The following is an 18337-nucleotide window of genomic DNA, read 5'->3' as shown; positions in this document are numbered from 1 at the left end:
ACTTTAGTATGCGGAAATTGCAGCCTGCGTTTGTTCCGAGTACTTATTAACATTGCGTGCATGTTCTATGCGACTAAACTTATCACTATTTTTGTATACATATTATATATATATATATATATATATATATATTATATATTGCAAAGAAAAGGTAAGTATATTAATTTCCTTGAATTTATCTCTCAGAGAGTTCCCTACATTTTAAATTATATATTGCACGAATAGCCCTCTTCTTCAGGATGAAAATAGTTTCGACATCAGCAGCATGACCCCATACTTATAAACGCAGTTATAGGTGCTTTGACCAAACCATTGTCTTTGGTTTTTCAACCAAGAGGTATGCGGCCAGGTCGACCACTTTGCTTCGTATAATTAGTTGAAGTAGCTCTAGCTCGCACAAGAAGAATTCTTTCAGCTTAGGACTGTTTGAGTACATGTAATCTATTCAATATCTTGATGTAATCTATTTTTTCATTGATCTGATGACCTATGGAATATGCGAATTTTAGATGGTAATTGAATAAATAATTGCACACAAATACTTTTATTAACATTTTTTATTTTCTACATTATTATGACTATTTTCTTAGAGGATAGTTTCGTATCGGTGATGCGATTGGACCTTTCTTCAAGTCATCTCTCTTTGCTTCCTCTTTGCGACAATACGCTGGTGTGTTCGCTTCATTTCTAGAATTTCCTTCATCTCTTCTTTGTCTTCATCCTAAAAACATTAAAACAACTAATATACATTTACAATTATAATATTCATTTATTCGTTTCGTGATACTAAAGATTCCTATTAATGAGGTTTATATCTCGGGTACCATGGACCCGCCAAATCCAGCAATATACCCGCCATTTTTGACCTGTAATAACTTTGGTATCTTCAAAATATGCTTGAATTCAGTTTACATGCAGCGATTATATATATATAGGACAGGTTGAGAAGATGTTGATCTTTGAATCGTTGATAATGTTGTTTTTAAGAAAGTGGCTAAATAATCTGTTATAAATAAAATAATAATAATAAAAAAAAGATTGTATGACCAAGGTATATTTTTTAAATTGTCTAAGAATTATAACTATTCAAATTTTTTTTCACTCACTCCCTGACCGATCACCAAAACCTAAGGCACTTTTAGCAAACTTAGAATCTTTAGAAAACTATTAGTGTTTAGTGTTTAAATAAAACACTTTTTCAACGGATTGAAGCTATTTATTTTTATAACGGTCACAGTGACGGTGTCACCACGCACGCTGTAAAGCATGCGAAATGTCGGGAAAATTTTAAAATTACGTAAAATAATTAAATAAATATAAATCCGTTGAAAAAGTTATTACTCTTATTGTATTATTAGTATACATGTTCCTCACATATTTACAAATATCAAAACCGAAGAATATTATACATCTATACAAAATACAATATAACAGTGTGAGAGACAAAAGTAAAATAATCACAGTTTGTAGTTTTAAAAAGCTAAAAATAACAAAAATATGTAAAATTAGATCAGCAACCAACAATGTCCAAGGCAAGCCGATTTCCTCATGATATTTTCACGATGCTCCCATGGAAATCCCGTCCATTGGTGCACAGCCGGGGATCGAACCTACAAACAACCTCAGGGCTGAGAGTCGCTGAATCCACTAGACCAAAACTGCTCTTCTTCTTGGTTTCAGTACCAACTGACCTTGACCTTGGAGAAGGTCAATTAATATATAGATTACCTTTTGATTGATCCGCAAAACTAAAGCTCTCTTGCCGCTAGCCATGGGCTGGCTATAGGTCATGAGTTGCTTCAACCTTTGCGCAGGTGGAACTCCTCTTTCCACAACTAGAACTATTCTGGCCCACTGTCTCTGCCATTCGTTTCGGGTCTCCGCGATCTTCTGATACGTGTTCCCCATCATGGCGATTAACATGTTCACTAGCAATACCGCAACAAGTATCATGTAGATGACGAAAAGGAGCTGAAATTATCTGATAAATAGCGACCTTCGTATTATACCTCGATATTAGTGAAGACTGCGAGAGATTCCGGGCAATTGTTTTTGAGTCGCGAAGAGAGGCGTTCTATAGGCAAATTCTTAAAAGGCCGGCAACGCACTCGCGAGCCCTCTAGCATCGAGAGTGTTCATGGGCGGCGTTATCACTAAACATCAGGTGAGCTTCCTCCCCGTTTGCCCCCTGTTTTATAAAAAAAAATAGGCGCACCGTACATTCTCATCTCATATATATAATATTATATATATATATATATATTATATACTCACTAGCTGACCGGCGAACTTACATACCGCATACAATTTATATCATGTTACTGATTAGCTGAAATTAATTTATGATATTCAAGTAATATAATGAATACAAAATAAATCCATTCATTACCAAATAAATAAAATTTAATGAGAGCTTATAGGCAAATAAAACAAACACGATGAGAAATATATAACTAAAGGAAAATTGATTTTTTTAAATTATTGACGCTACAGAAATAACATGCCTAAAGAGAACTAAACTTTTAGTTAATAATCCTCATTTACCATGGAGAGTATTCAGAGGAGTTGTGATAATACCATCATTTAAATTGCCGATGTAGCATACGTATTTAAATATTATTTCTGCAGAAATCGAACTCAAACTGACATGTCTACGGAGGGGATAATGATACACTCATTTTGTTACGTTAAAATTGCTACATAACTCATTTGTATTCATTATTCGCCAACCATTATTAATGACCCCCATAATCATCGTGAATTATATAACGATCTAAATGAGTTCACAATAGACGTATACATAACATTTTTGACTACGAAACATACACACAGAAGCACACAAAATAATTATTATAAAAAAAATAGCATGGATTTTTTTTAAATCAATGCACATTTTAAATTTGTAATGTGTGTGTGTTATCGTTGTGAATGGTTTGCATTATGCTTAGGCGCTGGTCGTTCTGCCAGAGACTACAACTGAATAAATAATAAGGAAATAAAAAATTACGAACTGTTTTTTTTTTTTTGTAAAAACTATCACTTATATGTTATATAGGTGCTTTCAAAAACTATTGTATCATAGCTCTGGTATACAGATTACAAGCACCATGGAAAAAATCAACCTGTGAAATGAACCCCCATTTTTTTATAAGCGCGACGTCTTTGATTTGTTTAAAAAAACACACACAAATATATGTAACCGAAACCCTACGCATCTAGCAGAACAAAATGATCCCCAAATGTTGACAGATTTGACATTGGGAGATGACGTAACACACTTGCGTCATCTGCCAATTGTCAATGCATCAGATGAATGATTCAGTTTGACCCCTGTTATTTAAAATAAAGCGTATACGAAGCATGTCCATTTTTCAATTCAATCAACCACATTTAATGGCTTCAACGATATTCCGTCACTTCTTTTGTGTACATGTGCCGTAATTTCTTAAAGCAATAAACTCAACTTTTAGGCATTGAATTGGTTTTTAATGATAACTGTGAAGGACGTATGCAACACATATATTTGATTCTGATACATAATACTCAAACAATGTCTTTAACACACCATAAAGATTTTTCTTTAAAAAGTATTATGTTTAATAAAATATATCGTTTATTTAAACCTATCAACGAGGCGTTAAATCTTTTATTACCGCCTGTGCACTTGACCCCTACGGCCCAATTTACCTTATGCGAGGCGCAATTAACTTTTGTTATTTTATTATTATATTAAACAATTTTTTTCTTGCTACTTAAAAAATCGCGTACTACGTCTACTGCGTTGTCATTTTTAAGAAAACAAAAGAGCTTAGTTTTTTTTTATTATTAATTTGCCTGCCAGTATTTATTTTGTCCAATGAGAATTTATACCATTATAACTATTTCTTGAACAGCCCTCGTATTATACGTGCAAAGCATATACATACATACATCGAATTACTTTATTCAGTTTAAACATATTTTGACGTTTGCTGTTTTATTTATTGCGAAATAATTTTGCACGACTAGACATTTATTAAAATTGGTAGTAAGAATAGCCTACTTAAGAATTTTTGATGTGAAACATCTATAGCCGCACGTAAAACCGATTTCTGGCGTGGCGACGCGTCGCCACACTGTATGATATACAGTCTAAATGCAGTAGTAAATTTCACATTAAAAATATTTAATGAAAATAATGTTTATTCAACAAATAGTCATCGTTATCTGGAAAAAAATCGTAATATTTTATTTTATCATTATGACATATTTAGTTCCTATCACAATCTGTTCTTTTGTGCTTATTACTTTTACAAAATAATGTCAATTTTTCACATCTGCCAGGCGTCCCGTGACGGCACACATTTTTTTTAATCGTGTAGTATTTTAATAAATTCGTTAACATACACATCCTCCTTATATTAGTTACCTTAGCTTCAGTCTCGTGCGCAGTTCTGTCAAAGGCGCTGAAGTAATCAGAAAAGGTCGTCAGCGACATGAGGAACATCGCCATGATGCTCTCCATCGGAGACGGCATGGGGTTGGACACCGAGTCATCAACTCCTTCAGGTGTATTTGGATTGTCGAAGGATAGAAATATTATATAGTACGCTGTAAATAGAGTTGTATATAAAACATAGAATACAATTTAAAAGTATCGCGGCATTTCTAAGCTGCAAATCATCAGAAGCGAAGACAGCAGCTAATTAAAATTGTAAAAATAATAATTCGTTTATTTGCAAAGAAAGTGGGACATTCAGATCGATTAATTAAAAAACAGCACATTCGGCATTTAATTATTAATAATATGTATTGCAAAATTTGCAAGTAAAAAAATTCTGATAACAAAAAGAAAACAAACAATAACTGATGACATATTATAGCTACACGTATAATATAGGTATAGTTAAGAGTACTGAAAAATAGTACTCACTTCGGAGCGCTGTAAAACCTTAACTATTGACTTAATGAAAAAATGATGCGAATAAAAGTTGTTCCTCAAAAAACGATCTACAAAAATGGTCAGATTTTCGTAAAATGATAAATAAAAAAGTTACATCGAAAAATATAAAATTTTATTCTCGAATTTCTGAAGATTTTCACTTATAACTTTTTTATTTATAGTTCTACGATAAAAAGTTACTGGACCAAAGTTGTAGATAATTTAATTTGCAACAATCAAATAAATGGTTTAAGAGATATATCGTAAATATCATTTCAACCCCTATTTTCAAGATAGCGGCAGTGGGACAAGGGTGGCGACCCCAGAAACTTGGTTTTAGCTTTACACTAACCAAAATGAATAAAATTGCGTCCTCTAAAAAACGCAAGGTTAGGCCTAAAAAATGTACCTAATATTTCAATGGACTAATACTGAATTTTATTAGCTTAGCTAAGAACAATATTATCTATAACAAAATGGCGGTTCCGTTATTCTTATTCTTCACCCTTAATTTGAGAACTGGCATTAAATCTTCTAACTATATATATAACTATATACTATATATATATATATATATATATGCATAACAGGGGACTTACCTTGCGAGAATCCCATAACGAAGACCAGATAAATACACACAAATCTCAACAGATCCCCCATCACCATTCTATAAATCATCACCACGAATGGACCGACCGTTTTGAATCCACTGAAAATAAAATGATGTCTGATTGAGGAGTTTTGGCTTAGTCCATCCCTCTCTCATTTAGAAATATGATCATAGAACAGATACAGAAATATAAGGCTTAGTAGTAGTAGTAGTCGTATCGGTATATACAGTATGATATGGTATGGTATGGTATGGTAGGTGGACTCAATTTCCGCAACTAGACTCCAATTTGGTCCGTTTTGCGTAAAGTCCTGTCTACTTTAGTCAGCCTAGCTCTTTCCAGAAGCACAGAAGTCACCTGAGCACTTCACAGTCTTCACGGATCGTATACACACACAGTATATATGATATACGGTATAGTATATTGCATTCTTAGGCGGAGATTAACTTTAATTTTTGACTAATGACTGATTATGTCAAAAATAAGGATTTGACCACGACTTGGTCCAAAAAAATTCATACCAAAAAAATCTATCTTATGTTGTATATATGTAAGTGGAGTTTATTTTTGTTGAGAGTTCTTTTCAATTGTGTAATGTGTTTTGTAAGTTGTTTGAGCATGGGTGTGAATTGCAAATTAATTAGTGGGAGAGTGTAATGTGTGACAAGGTGAAAAACTTTGTACATAATTATTCGACGTAGTTCCCCTAGATGGGTGGACTATTTGTGGTAATTTTAACCCATTGTGAAAAAGTTAAGCATTTTTATCATGTTTTTAGCTATATATATTCAAAAAATAAATAAATCAGTGGCACTACAAGCTCTTTAGGTCTTGGCCTCAGATTTCTGAATCTGTTTCATGATCAATTTTTAAATCTAATAGGCAAATAGGTCATCAGCCTTCAGTGCCTGACGCCCGTCGTCGACTTTTTGAGTCTAAGACATGTCGGTTTCCTCACGATGTTTTCCTTCACCGTTCGAGCAAATGTTAAATGCGCACATAGAAAATCCATTGGTGCACAGCCGGGGATCGAGCCTACGACCTCAGGTATGACAGTCGCACGCTGAAGCCACTAACCCAACACCATTTTTTATTATTAACAAGATTTAATCCATGTCTAGTAATTGTAAAAAACTGAGATATAAAAAACTATTAGCGAATTGAGAACTTGCAATAAATTAAAGACATTTATTTTATTCATTAAGTGTATTTAAAACCTAAATGAATTAGTAGTATATAATTTAAAAAAAAAGAAAAAAGATTACTATCAAGACTATAATTAGACATAGACACAATCTATTGTTTTTGCTTACCGACAAAAAAACAAGAAATAAGGTGCAGTTGTTAGCATGATGATCACCGCTAAATGGTCCTCAGCTTCATCAGCACACCATAAGCGAAGAGAAGGCAGAATCACCATTAAGATACAAGAAAACAGGAACATTACTCTGAAACATTAATTATGACGTAGTTTATGCAAAGAATATAAAAATTAGATTCATTTTGGCGCGCATTTTCCTTACTCATATTTTTTTTTTTTAATTCCATTCTCTATGGTATAATTTTAATGTCTACTTATCTGTGATCGCACCTGTTCCATTTGATGTATTGTATGGAGAATAAATTTAAAGTTTGAAACAGATTTATAGACAATTATTACTTATTTAAAAATTCAATTATCATTTATTCATATAAGTAACATAATGTGAAGATGTAATACCTGGCTTATAACAATACAAATATTATACTAAAAGCAATAAGGTTTATTTAAGAGCACTGTTGGCGCCTGGTACATAGTACTTGTGACCATAGAGCTGTTGATATCCTCGCTCAACGAATCGCAATACAGCGAGAAAATGCTGACACAGGGACCAAACTTTTTAAATGTCGCTGTATGTATTTTGATTTTTGCGATATAGGTTAACTATAATTAAGTTTTCATGTAAAATATCTATGTCGTTATGAGAATAAATTATTCAAACTTTTTTTTTAAATTGACTTTTCAACTTTGAACAATACAAGTCAAAATCTAGAAATTCCCGTATCACCTAGGTTTTTTTTTATAGAACAGGGGCCAAACGGGCAATAGACTCACTTGATGTTAAGTGATACCGCCGCCCATGGACACACACAATGCCAGCGGGCTCGCAAGTGCCTTGCGGGCCTTTTAAGAATTTAATTCACTTTACCTGGATGGTACAGTACTCAAATTCTCAAAGAACATCTTCAATCCAAGAAACCTTGCTTCTCGGAGAGCTGCCGCGATGTATATGAGAGCTCCGAGCCATAACATTAGTTCGGTGCATATTCGTACCTATAATAAATTGTTAGAGTTTCAAACACGGGCCTAAAAAATGGCTCCCGTGTGTCTAACTCCCGCACATTTTTGGCGTACGGGAGTCAAACTGGAGAAAAAGACATTCACACTTCACGCTTCTGGAGAATGAAGAGCAGTGTTGGCCTAGTGGCTTCAGCGTGGGACTCTCATACCTGAGGTCGTAGGTTCGATCCCCGGCTGTGCACCAATGGAGTTTCTTTCTATGTGCGCATTTAACAGTTGCTCGAACGGTGAATAAAAATATCGTGAGGAAACCGACATGTCTAAGACCCAAAAAATCGACGACGTGTGTCAGGCACCGGAGGCTCATCACCTACTAGCCTATTAGATTTATAAATGATCATGAAACAGATTCAGAAATTTGAGGCCAAGACCTAAAAAGGTTGTAGCGCCATTGATTATTTTTTTTCATATATATTTATGAAACCACTTGTTATATATACATTTTGTGGTTTAATGTGCCTTTATCGAACCTAATTCGCTGTTTGCTGATGATTCTTTTGTCTCTGCTTTAAGTACCAAAATTCTTGGTAATTTTATTTTATTGTGCATTCGTCTTATCTTGTTTATGTTTCTAATTCCTATTTTTCCAAAACTTATGTTTACAAACATTGTCGTACATATTAGATAGAAGATTTTATAAATTTATCAGTAGATTTCGTTAAAATAAAAAAATTAAATAAATTATTTGAATTTTACACCTAAGAAACTTAATCCAAACAAAAAATTCCATTTACCTTAGCCTGTGAAGAATCGAAGTTCATCAATCTACACTCTTCAGTTAAATCCTCCCACCAGCCCTCCATATCTGACTCCTTTGGTGCATCTGAAGCTGAAATTTTAAAGCAAACAGTTGTTTATCAGTATATGTAGTAATAGACAGGTTTTTTCTAACATGTTAACAACCATCTGTGCCTGACACACGTGGGCCATTTGAGTCGAAGGCATACTGGCGAGTATTATTTGCCCACAGAGACCTTACTTTTTTTTCTAACATGTTAACAACCATCTATGCCTGACTCACTCCATTTGAGTCGTAGGTATACTGGCGAGTGTTATTTGCCCACCAGAAATCTTACTTTTTACTTACTTACTTTTTTTCTAACATGTTAACAACTATCTATGCCTGACACACTCCATTTGAGTCGAAGGCATACTGGCGAGTATTATTTGCCCACAGAGACCTTACATTTAACTTACTTACTTTTTTTTTCTAACATGTTAACAACCATCTGTGTCTGACACACGTAGTCCATTTGAGTCAAAAGCATACTGGCGAAGTATTATTTGCCCACAGAGACCTTACATTTAACTTACTTACTTTTTTTTTCTAACATGTTAACAACCATCTGTGCCTGACACACGTAGTCCATTTGAGCCAAAAGCATACTGGCGAAGTTTTATTTGCCCACAGAGATCTTACTTTTGACTTACTTTTAACTTTTGGATGACTCTTAAAATGACCACATTTGGTCTCATTGACTTTGCTTCCATTAAAAACTTCAACAGCGAGTTTCTCAGCTAAATGGAGAAGAGTACAGTTTTCTGAAATTATATTTATTTTATTTTTTATTTTGTATTACCTTCTGTATTATTATATATAATACAAAATACCGCTCTTAATGAGGTATATTTAGTTTTAGTTAATAATTGATTTTATTTTGTGATTGCTTGTTAAATTTTGTCCATTGCTAGCTCGCTTATGTTCAAATAGTTGATGTATATGTGTAAAATTGGTGATGTCATATTTTCTAGAATAATTTTATGCATACACATTAAAATTAATAAATTTTATTCATGTAACTAAACTTAACAAATAAATATATAAAATTTACCATTTTCTTAACCTAACCTAAATAATAAAAATGATTAAAAACTAAGAACAAGGAAAATGAAAACTAATTTTAATGCACATAGATAGAAAGAGCATTGGTGCACAGTCGAGAATCGAACCCATGAACTCATGGATAAGATAAAGTCACTTGGCAAACACTGCCACTGTGGTGGTGGAGTGGCTGTCTGTCACTCAGGTCTCCTGTTACGGAGACCAGTCTCTCACATAAACTTCCAAATGCTATCATCTTAGTTTAATCATAACCTTGTATACATGTGAGAGAAGAAATAATGATTATTATTATTATTACTGCTCATTTTTGTACGATACTCTTGCAAATAAATTATTATTATTATTAAACAAACAGCCTATTACGATTGGTTTTATTATACTTTAAGTAAATATATTATTATTAAATAAACATGGAGAAAACCCGTTAGTCCTGGGTTGGTGGGATGGACTTGTCAAGGTCCTCGAAACAATAGGTGTTCGTGCTGATAAGGCTAAGCCACACAAGCTGTATTGATGATGATGATGAAGAGCTCTCATGACCTGCAAATTTTGGAGCATTTAATCTCTTCTAAAGTCTTAAAATTACTAAATATACTCACCAACTTCTGTAGCCACTTCAGCATCAACACTATTGGTGATAGATGCTGCTGTAGTATTCACTACAGTGGAATTCAGCGGCCGATCAGGTGGCCCAGGTCGCAGTGTAAAGCAGACGAGAGACACGACGAAATAACAGGCAAAGAGAATAAATTGTCGATAGAAACGAAATTTTACAAATGTATTCCATTTTGTTTTTAGCAGATCGATCAACATGCCTTCCAGAAGTTCCAGGTGTTCGTCTTTTTCCTGTAAATGGCGTTATATCTTTCGTAGAAATCTATGGCTAGAGTGTGACGGGAGGGTCAATTCGTGTATGCGGTGATGTTAGTTATTTTGACTATGTGTTGTTCCCACAAGAATATAAGCTCCTTGCTGATCCCCTATCAGACAATTAACAAATCTTTTTTTTTTCATTGGTATATAGTTAATTACCTAAAGATTTCATGTAGAACATGAATGGTGTAATGGTTGGAACTGTCAATCAACTCTCCACCACTCTTTTTAAAAAACTTAAAAGTTGCTGAGAGTTGATTAACAGTTCTTCTCGTCCGTTCTACCCCTAAATTTAAGTACTGGCAGTAGATGTAATTTTAAATGAATTTGAAATTTGAAATTGAAGCCTATTTTGAGGTTTGAGACTAATCTTAGTATATAAATGGAAACTTTTCGGCTCATGTAGAAGCACCATTGTATTATCACTTACCCCAAATACAACTAAATTTAACGCTGAATCCTTACTAATAAGCCCCGTCTGGGTATCAATAGTATCGACTTGCCCCAAAGGGTACGCAGCACAGGTGGTTGCACCAATTTGCCAATATATCTCTCTTTCTATGTTCAGGATGTGGAAGAAGAGCTCGGTCCTGGCGAGTTTAGCTGCCAGGGTCAAAGGCGTGAGGTTCCTTACGTTTCTGATGTTCAATGATGCCCCAACTTCATACGCCATATCAAATGTATTCTGCAAACAATTTCGATCAAAATATTACACTTTTTAATAATTTATTCCAATGTACCTATAACACTTTGATTCATTTTTAAAATTGAAATAGTAATCAATACAGGGCATCCCAAAGTTATAGAACGTGAAGGAAAAGTACCTTAAATGTCGTAGATAGGGTATTTAAAAAGAAGAAGAATTTATGTTATGATGAGACCCACATCTCATCGCAACGTACTGCATCTTGTACCGTATTTATCATGAAGTGTTCAGAGCAGTTATTCGGATCAATACCTGCGTCTGAGTTTCATCACCGGACCTCGAGTATACCGACTAAGACTTAACTTTCTTCAAGAAAATAGCGTACCAATTCTTAATAGGCCGGCAACTCGCGTGCCCACTGCCATTAACAGTGTCCATGGACCCCTGCCCTACCCTGCCTTACTTAACTTCAGATGAGCCTCCTGCCCGTTTGCCTCCGGATCTATATAAAAATACTGCTACTTACCACTTTATCATATATAACAAGCATATGTAACACTGTATTTCCATTTGTGTCTTGTTTGTCTGGATTTGCTCCTCGAGCCAGAATGAGTCTATAGCTCTCTTCTTGGGCAAGACAGGCTGCAAAGCTCAGTGGATATTCTCCCCAGTACACGTAACTATGAAAAAAGAGTTTTATATCTGTTAATCATGCCTCGCAATGCTTTAGACCAAAAATGGATTTGGACGATCCAGAATATTAATGCCGTCCAGAATATGGGTGAAAAACCCAAGCTTTTCCATATTTTCATAATACAAACCCTTCATAATTCGTATCGGGTTGAACATTAACCCATTCGTGATCAAACGAATCTGATCTCGACGCTTTTTGGTCTTCCGGGCACATAAAGTTACCAAAACATCGCTCATGATAATCAGCTCCCGCGTCTAATAAGAACTTCACCATCGTTGGGTCTTCGTTGACAATTGTCATGTGAAGAACACTCTCACCTGAAAATATTAAAGGTTTTACAGGACCTGCAGAACCACCATGTGACATGTTTTTATGGGCCAGTGGGCAAATTGTGCAGGAAGTTAAGTTACCTTTAATGGGTCAAATTAGTGCATATTGTCAATATGTCTGTATATTTGATTGTTCTAATTAGTAATAAACGATAATTACTTACCATAATATTCGTCGCTCATGTAAATATCGTTAATCATCTTTGGATAGAAGCGTAGGAGTCGTTTCGCCAAGTCTGCGAGCAGAGATGTTGCATTCAGCAGGCAGAGATGAAGGATTGTCTCCCCCACAGCGCCACGTTCCTAAATTTTAATCACATTCAAGGAGGTTTTATTACTTTGTTTTTAATTATACTAATATTTTCTTTTTATTGTAATACACGTATATAAAATGAATAATACATATTGTGTCTTTACATCATGAAACAACGATCTAGGTTTGATTAGAGAACTGGCTGTAAATTTAAAATTAGAAGCATTTAATGTTTATTTCTTTTTTTGACGTTCATAAATGTACATTATGTTACCTATATGAATAAATGATTTTTGATTTTTATATTTTTCATTACCTTAAGAATAATCAGTAATTTAAGTCTAACCTAATTTACTAAAAATGATTTTTAACATATGGCAAAACTGTCAGTCACGGCCGATGTGTGTGTCAATGGGTGAGACAATCTTGAAGTGACAAAATTGAACAAAAATTTTTCCCCATAATTTTTGTAAAAATCTTCTTCAAACCTGATTACATTCACTAGTAATATAGACTTAACAATCTATTTTTATTAATAACAGTCTAATGAGGTTGGCGTTTAGTGATTAAGAAAATTTTTATTGGTTTTTCTGCTAGTAATTTTGTTTGGTTTAATAGTTTCAAACAGTAATTAAGAATTTTTTTGTAAAATAGATCACTTGGTTTGCGATTAAATGTATGGTGTAAGTTTCAAAATCATGTTCCATATACATTTTCGTCATAAAATGATTTCAAAGTGTCAAAAATTGGCAATGTTTAGATTGTTTTTCTATCAAGCGAAGTTATTTAAATCGTATATCGATATTTTATGTAGTTTTGTCATTCTCCCTACTTCATGAAAGATGACGAAAAATTGAAAGAAACAGTCTACTTTTTTAGAGTTTGGCGGTCCTTAACGAAACCCAAGCAAACCTTTAAATCCCAGCAGAGTTCTCTAAATCCAGAGGGATTGGCATCATACTCCTCTTGTGTCACGTTAGGCCAGTCTTTCTCTATGTCGAACTCTTCGTCCGGGTTCTCCATGCCTCTTAACGGCGGTAACTAAAAACAATGTGCTCTCAAAATAATTATCACTAAATAAATTCAAAGCCCTCGTTAAAGATAATTTGCTGATTTATTTCCGTGTTCAATTCTTAATAAAGTAGAGAACTTACTAATTGTTATATAATAAATTAAGTTCAGTTAATCAAACATTCTTTAACTGTTAGGCGATACAACGTTCGCCAGGTAAACTACTACACTGCAAGGAGCCAGTCCAGCAATGGCTCTCTTACTCTAGTTCGAATCACGGCACATAACGACGAAGAAAACATGGTGAGGAAAGGCTTTAGATTGAAACATAATCAGCGTGACTGATCACTATGACTATTAAGAACAACGATCACGAAAGAGATATAGAAATCTGAAGCCCAGACAGTAACGTCACTGATTTCTTTTTTCTTTTATGTAAATACAAGTAATGCTCAGGCAATTGTATAGTTTTAGGCAATTAACGCGGGGAACATCACTTCAGATGTTATTAAATACAAGAAAAAGAAGCCTAACGATTAAATCGTTGTATTTTTAAGATAAGAATTATTACAAATATTGGTGTCTAACTAACTCTGAGCTGTCATTTTTCTAAATGTATTTTTCTAAATGTAAGATTTAATAACTAGTCTTGTTTTTCATAATTATTACTTGTCTACGGCATCCCTTATATAATTTATAAGTGTGTCATAATGAATAAAATCAATGAATAAACAAAGGTAGAAAATAAGAATTTGAACAGAAGTACATTCATGTATGAAAGGATAATAAATGTATTCATGTAAATAAATAAATAAATAAAATATAAGATGACATTTGCATGCCTATTTATATGTGGCGGATTTTTGTAATTTATATAACTAATTGTAAGACTATTCTAGCAAATAAACGATTTGATTTGATTTGATTTTGATTTAGTACCAGCTTATGTCTCGCACGCTCCTTATTTCTTAACAGCACAAGATGAGCTATTGGTATGTACCGGCCTCTGCCTCTGTTATACAAGAATGGTTCCACTTTTGTCTTAATAGCATGATCGATCTCTGCATACTGCTTGTTCTGAACTGCACGCTTCATCATGTCTACCAGTAATCCACCACCTTCAACAAATAAAACTCTAGGAGTATGTGACACCCACTATATCTCTTGAACTGATTACTGATTTGGTGATATATTACGAAGAGTTTAGTTTATCTAAAGAAGATAACTTTGTGTTATCCTCAATTCTCCTGTGATTCGTGTATTAATTGAGGCTGGTAGTAGATGTGTGGTCAAGGCCACTAATGATGGGCAAGAATTTCGGAACACTCAATGGACTTAGGGAATCATATAGCGCACTGTCATCACTGAATCTCATTCTACATATATTCTATATATTTACCCTGTCTGACCTTTAAGGTCTATTAATTTGTACAACTTCTGTGTTGACGTGCCAGCCTGCTTTTTCACGCCACTGGTTACATTACTCTCTGTATTTCCCATTTTTTCACTTTAACAGATTCCAGAGAGACTTATACAACACATCGATTTAATAATGTTTGTTGCTTAGTGATTTTATTTGGTCGTTACTCGAACAAGCAACACAAGAAGAATGTTTTGCCTCAAACTCAAATAAGAATTGCATTATTTAATAATTTGTAATAAAAATTAATAGGGTTAGGTCTTGTTAAAGTTATACTTCATTTGGCGCGATGGAGAAAAATTACCAACACCTAAATTCAACATCATAAAGTTAGGTCTAGGTGGCATGGAAATCGATAACTATTTTCAAGGTGTATATTCCTTTAAATTATGAAACAATGTGAATAAATAAATATTATTTTGGTGTTTTAAAATCAATTTTATAAACGACGGTGATAGTATTTACTAATAATTTATTTATTTTAATAAAATCTCTTTGACTAATTTTAATATTTATCGTTAATCACATTTTAGTTATTTTTTTCCATATGCCAAAAAAGTATAACTTCTAACGCGTGTACTTAAGTACATACACTCTTTTATTTTTTTAAAATTAAGTTACTGTAATATTAGAAAGTATAATAAAAAGCTTTATACATTTCCTAACAATTTTAATTGGCATCTTCTAAACCTACGTGAAATATAGGTGCTAGGTTGGTTTGCTCTTAAACAAATGAAGATTGTATCTCCCTGGGATGAACCCCACCGCAAGTCAATTCCACAGTCCGCTAAGGATAATTTCAACGGTTAAATCGTTTGTGAACGTTAGATAAGGGCTTAATTGATATTGTTTAAAATAGTCTTTGTTGAGGTTTAACAGTCAAAACACAAAATTGTTTATTTTTATTTATTTATATAAAATAGAATCCTCTCGTAGCATATAAAAGCAATTTGAAAAACATAATTAGATAATAAACAAAATGAACTAATAACTACAGGAACTAACCTTTTACTATTGTCAGTTGAGTTAGAAGTTATACTTTGGTGTACAAGATAAAAACTATGATTGTAGAAGAAACGACATTAATAATAGAAAAATCTATTTAATACATTGAAAATTATTATAACGCATTATATATAATAACGTTTATTTAATAATCACAAAAAAACTAAAATGTTGACTATAACTAACTTCAGAGTAGTGTTTGTATGCGCGCGCATCGAAAAAAAAAATCACATCATTTTTTCCTAACGCAAAAGAAGTATAACTTTAAAAAATGTATGTTAACCTATACAATTCGTTGACTAATGTAGTGCAAAGAGTCATATGTATGTTTTTCAGAAGGTTAGTCTTACGCCCAAACCCAACAACCTATCTCGATCCATTTTTGACCATCTGAGATGTCTCTTAATGCAAATATTGATAAAACTGTGCCAATAACCAATCGACGTATTGTAATAGATATCTGTCGATACAAGCTATGCATAGTAGGTCGGATCGCTGTATGTGGATAGACCTTAGTATAAAAATGACAGTTCTACTGTATCTTAAGATTTTAACTTACACCAGTTTTTAAAACAATTAAAAAGCTATTTGATATGTTTAAAACATAGATATGTATATTTTTATATTGTTTGTACGGTCTTGACTTTATTTGGTTTATTTTGATTATCAAGTATGAGTGTAAAGAGTGAAGAGTTTGCATTCTATCCGTCGCCAAAATTGGATTGTCTTCGTAGGGTTTGATTATTGGGACGCAGATAGGTCGATGGACTGTTACGGTCTGATCTCATACTGAAAACAATCTGAGATTGTGAATTAATTATTGGGTTCGGGCGTTAGCTGGCTGGTATTAACGGCGGAGGATCGTCTTTTAATGTTCCCATCAGGCACATTGAAGCCATATTAATAATCATAATAATTTGAATTATGACTGTGTGACGCAGTGCGTGACGTAACCGACGAGTTCAAGGACGTTCCTTGTTTGGAGGAGAAATCCATAGGCTTGTTCTCTTTAAGCCATTGACCACATTATAGAACGCATTACGTATTATCATTATCTCTGGATTATCACGTCATATACAAGGTAATCGTCGTATGATATCAGTATACACAAACTTCGCTGAAGTGTTGGTTGTTTTGTAATAATGGCCTTGTTTTTATTATGAGTATATAATTTGTGAACAATTTTCGTGAAACAATATTGTTTAACACAGAACAATGCGGTAAGTAATTTGGATAATTACGTTAGTATTTAAATTTTGTTCATATAATAATAATAATAAAAGTCTTTATTCGTTTTAAGTACATTTTCTTTTCAAAGTGTAAGATTTGGAAACCCTTTTAAGTAAAAATACCAGCTCTTCCATAACAAACTTAATTACTTAAAATAATGACATTACTTAACCTTTTTTTTTTAACCGTTTCCTTTTTATTATTTGAACCGTTATCTCACCTGAGTGTGTTCATGAGTAAGTGTGTGGGTGTAAATGTGTGAGAGAGTGAATGAGTGAGTGAGTGAGTGAGTGAGTAAAGTGTATTTACATATAACAATTATGAATAATAATAACGAAGAGAAGTTTTAATCGTCGACGACCGAGTGATTTGATTCTTTGGCGTTGCGTAGGAATGAGGTCGAGTAGGTGAGGTCATTCTGCATCTTCTTCCGCATTTACATCTGCAGATGAGATATTCGTATCTGCCTCTGAGTTATTCGTCTACGCAGAATACGAAATTCCACCTGCATCACCTCGACGTCTGTTGTTCCACAACTGAACGTTTGAAGGCAGTTTCTGTTGCTTACCACCCCTATGTGGATCCTGCTGCCAACTGAAGTATTTCGGAACAAATTCGTCTTAGGGTTCTTCAAGAAAATACTCTGGCATTGAGAGTGTCCAGTATCACTTCAAGTGAGCCTCCTGCCCGTTTGCCCACTGTTCTATAAAAAAAACTATGTTTACGCCGTAATAAACAGATACATGTATTTAGGTAAATGTTGGCAATTCGACATTTAAAATAATTTATTTTGATTTTACCATCCATATGGTCAAAATTATCGATGTACTAAGCAAAAAGTTAAGGGCAAGGTTCGCATGAATAATGGCAGATGGACAAACAGGGTACCAAGGTCCTACCAAAGCAAAAAAAAGTCCTCGAAATAAAATATAGTTGCTTTTAATAAATATGAAGTGTGTGTATCGCATGTCAATATTTAAAAATAAATAGGATAACTAGCTGCCCCCGCGAACTTCGTTTCTCCTTCGTTTCACAAACTTACATACTTAAATTACTTACTTAATCCAGTCGAAAAGTATAGACATCTGTTAGAATCTTTTGGAGTTAACAGATAATTCTGACTGTCAATTTATTATAGACAAATAATTTACAATAAAATA

At 33.6% G+C, this 18337-nt stretch overlaps 2 protein-coding genes across 3 annotated transcripts in view; one reads left to right on the top strand and one right to left on the bottom strand.

The window, feature by feature from the left end:
• Positions 1-597: 597 nt before the first annotated feature.
• Positions 598-15022, bottom strand: LOC110997848 (transient receptor potential cation channel subfamily V member 5). The gene is made up of 16 exons (XM_045633532.1): positions 14932-15022; positions 14462-14640; positions 13424-13552; positions 12423-12561; positions 12057-12246; positions 11762-11915; positions 11020-11274; positions 10316-10562; positions 9936-9944; positions 8608-8702; positions 7722-7846; positions 6846-6980; positions 5521-5630; positions 4409-4590; positions 1729-1971; positions 598-721 (listed from the first exon to the last, which is right to left on the bottom strand). The coding sequence occupies exons 1-16, from the start codon at positions 15020-15022 to the stop codon at positions 629-631; spliced, it is 2376 nt and encodes a 791-aa protein (XP_045489488.1). The 3' UTR covers positions 598-628.
• A 2043-nt stretch (positions 15023-17065) lies between these two features.
• Positions 17066-18337, top strand: part of LOC110997850 (serine/threonine-protein kinase polo) — a 42043-nt gene continuing 40771 nt past the window's right edge. For both annotated transcript variants that reach the window (XM_022266200.2, XM_022266199.2), the window contains exon 1: positions 17066-17167. In XM_022266200.2, coding sequence (XP_022121892.1) covers positions 17163-17167 — 5 coding nt within the window. In that variant the 5' untranslated portion in view covers positions 17066-17162. The remainder of the gene's footprint in view (positions 17168-18337) is intronic.

This window comes from Pieris rapae, chromosome 23, assembly GCF_905147795.1.
Source record: "Pieris rapae chromosome 23, ilPieRapa1.1, whole genome shotgun sequence".
NCBI lineage: Eukaryota > Metazoa > Arthropoda > Insecta > Lepidoptera > Pieridae > Pieris > Pieris rapae.
This window is presented reverse-complemented; position numbering and strand designations above follow the sequence as displayed.

Bases quoted from the DNA above. Each gene is read 5' to 3' on its own strand.
- LOC110997848 (XM_045633532.1), bottom strand. From the start codon at position 15,022: ATGGGAAATACAGAGAGTAATGTAACCAGTGGCGTGAAAAAGCAGGCT. The intron at 13,553-14,461 runs GTACTAAATCAA...CATTGTTTTTAG, and splicing joins AGCGTGCGAGACATAAGCTG to TTACCGCCGTTAAGAGGCAT. The intron at 7,847-8,607 runs GTAAATGGAATT...AATTTATTATAG, and splicing joins TCGATTCTTCACAGGCTAAG to GTACGAATATGCACCGAACT.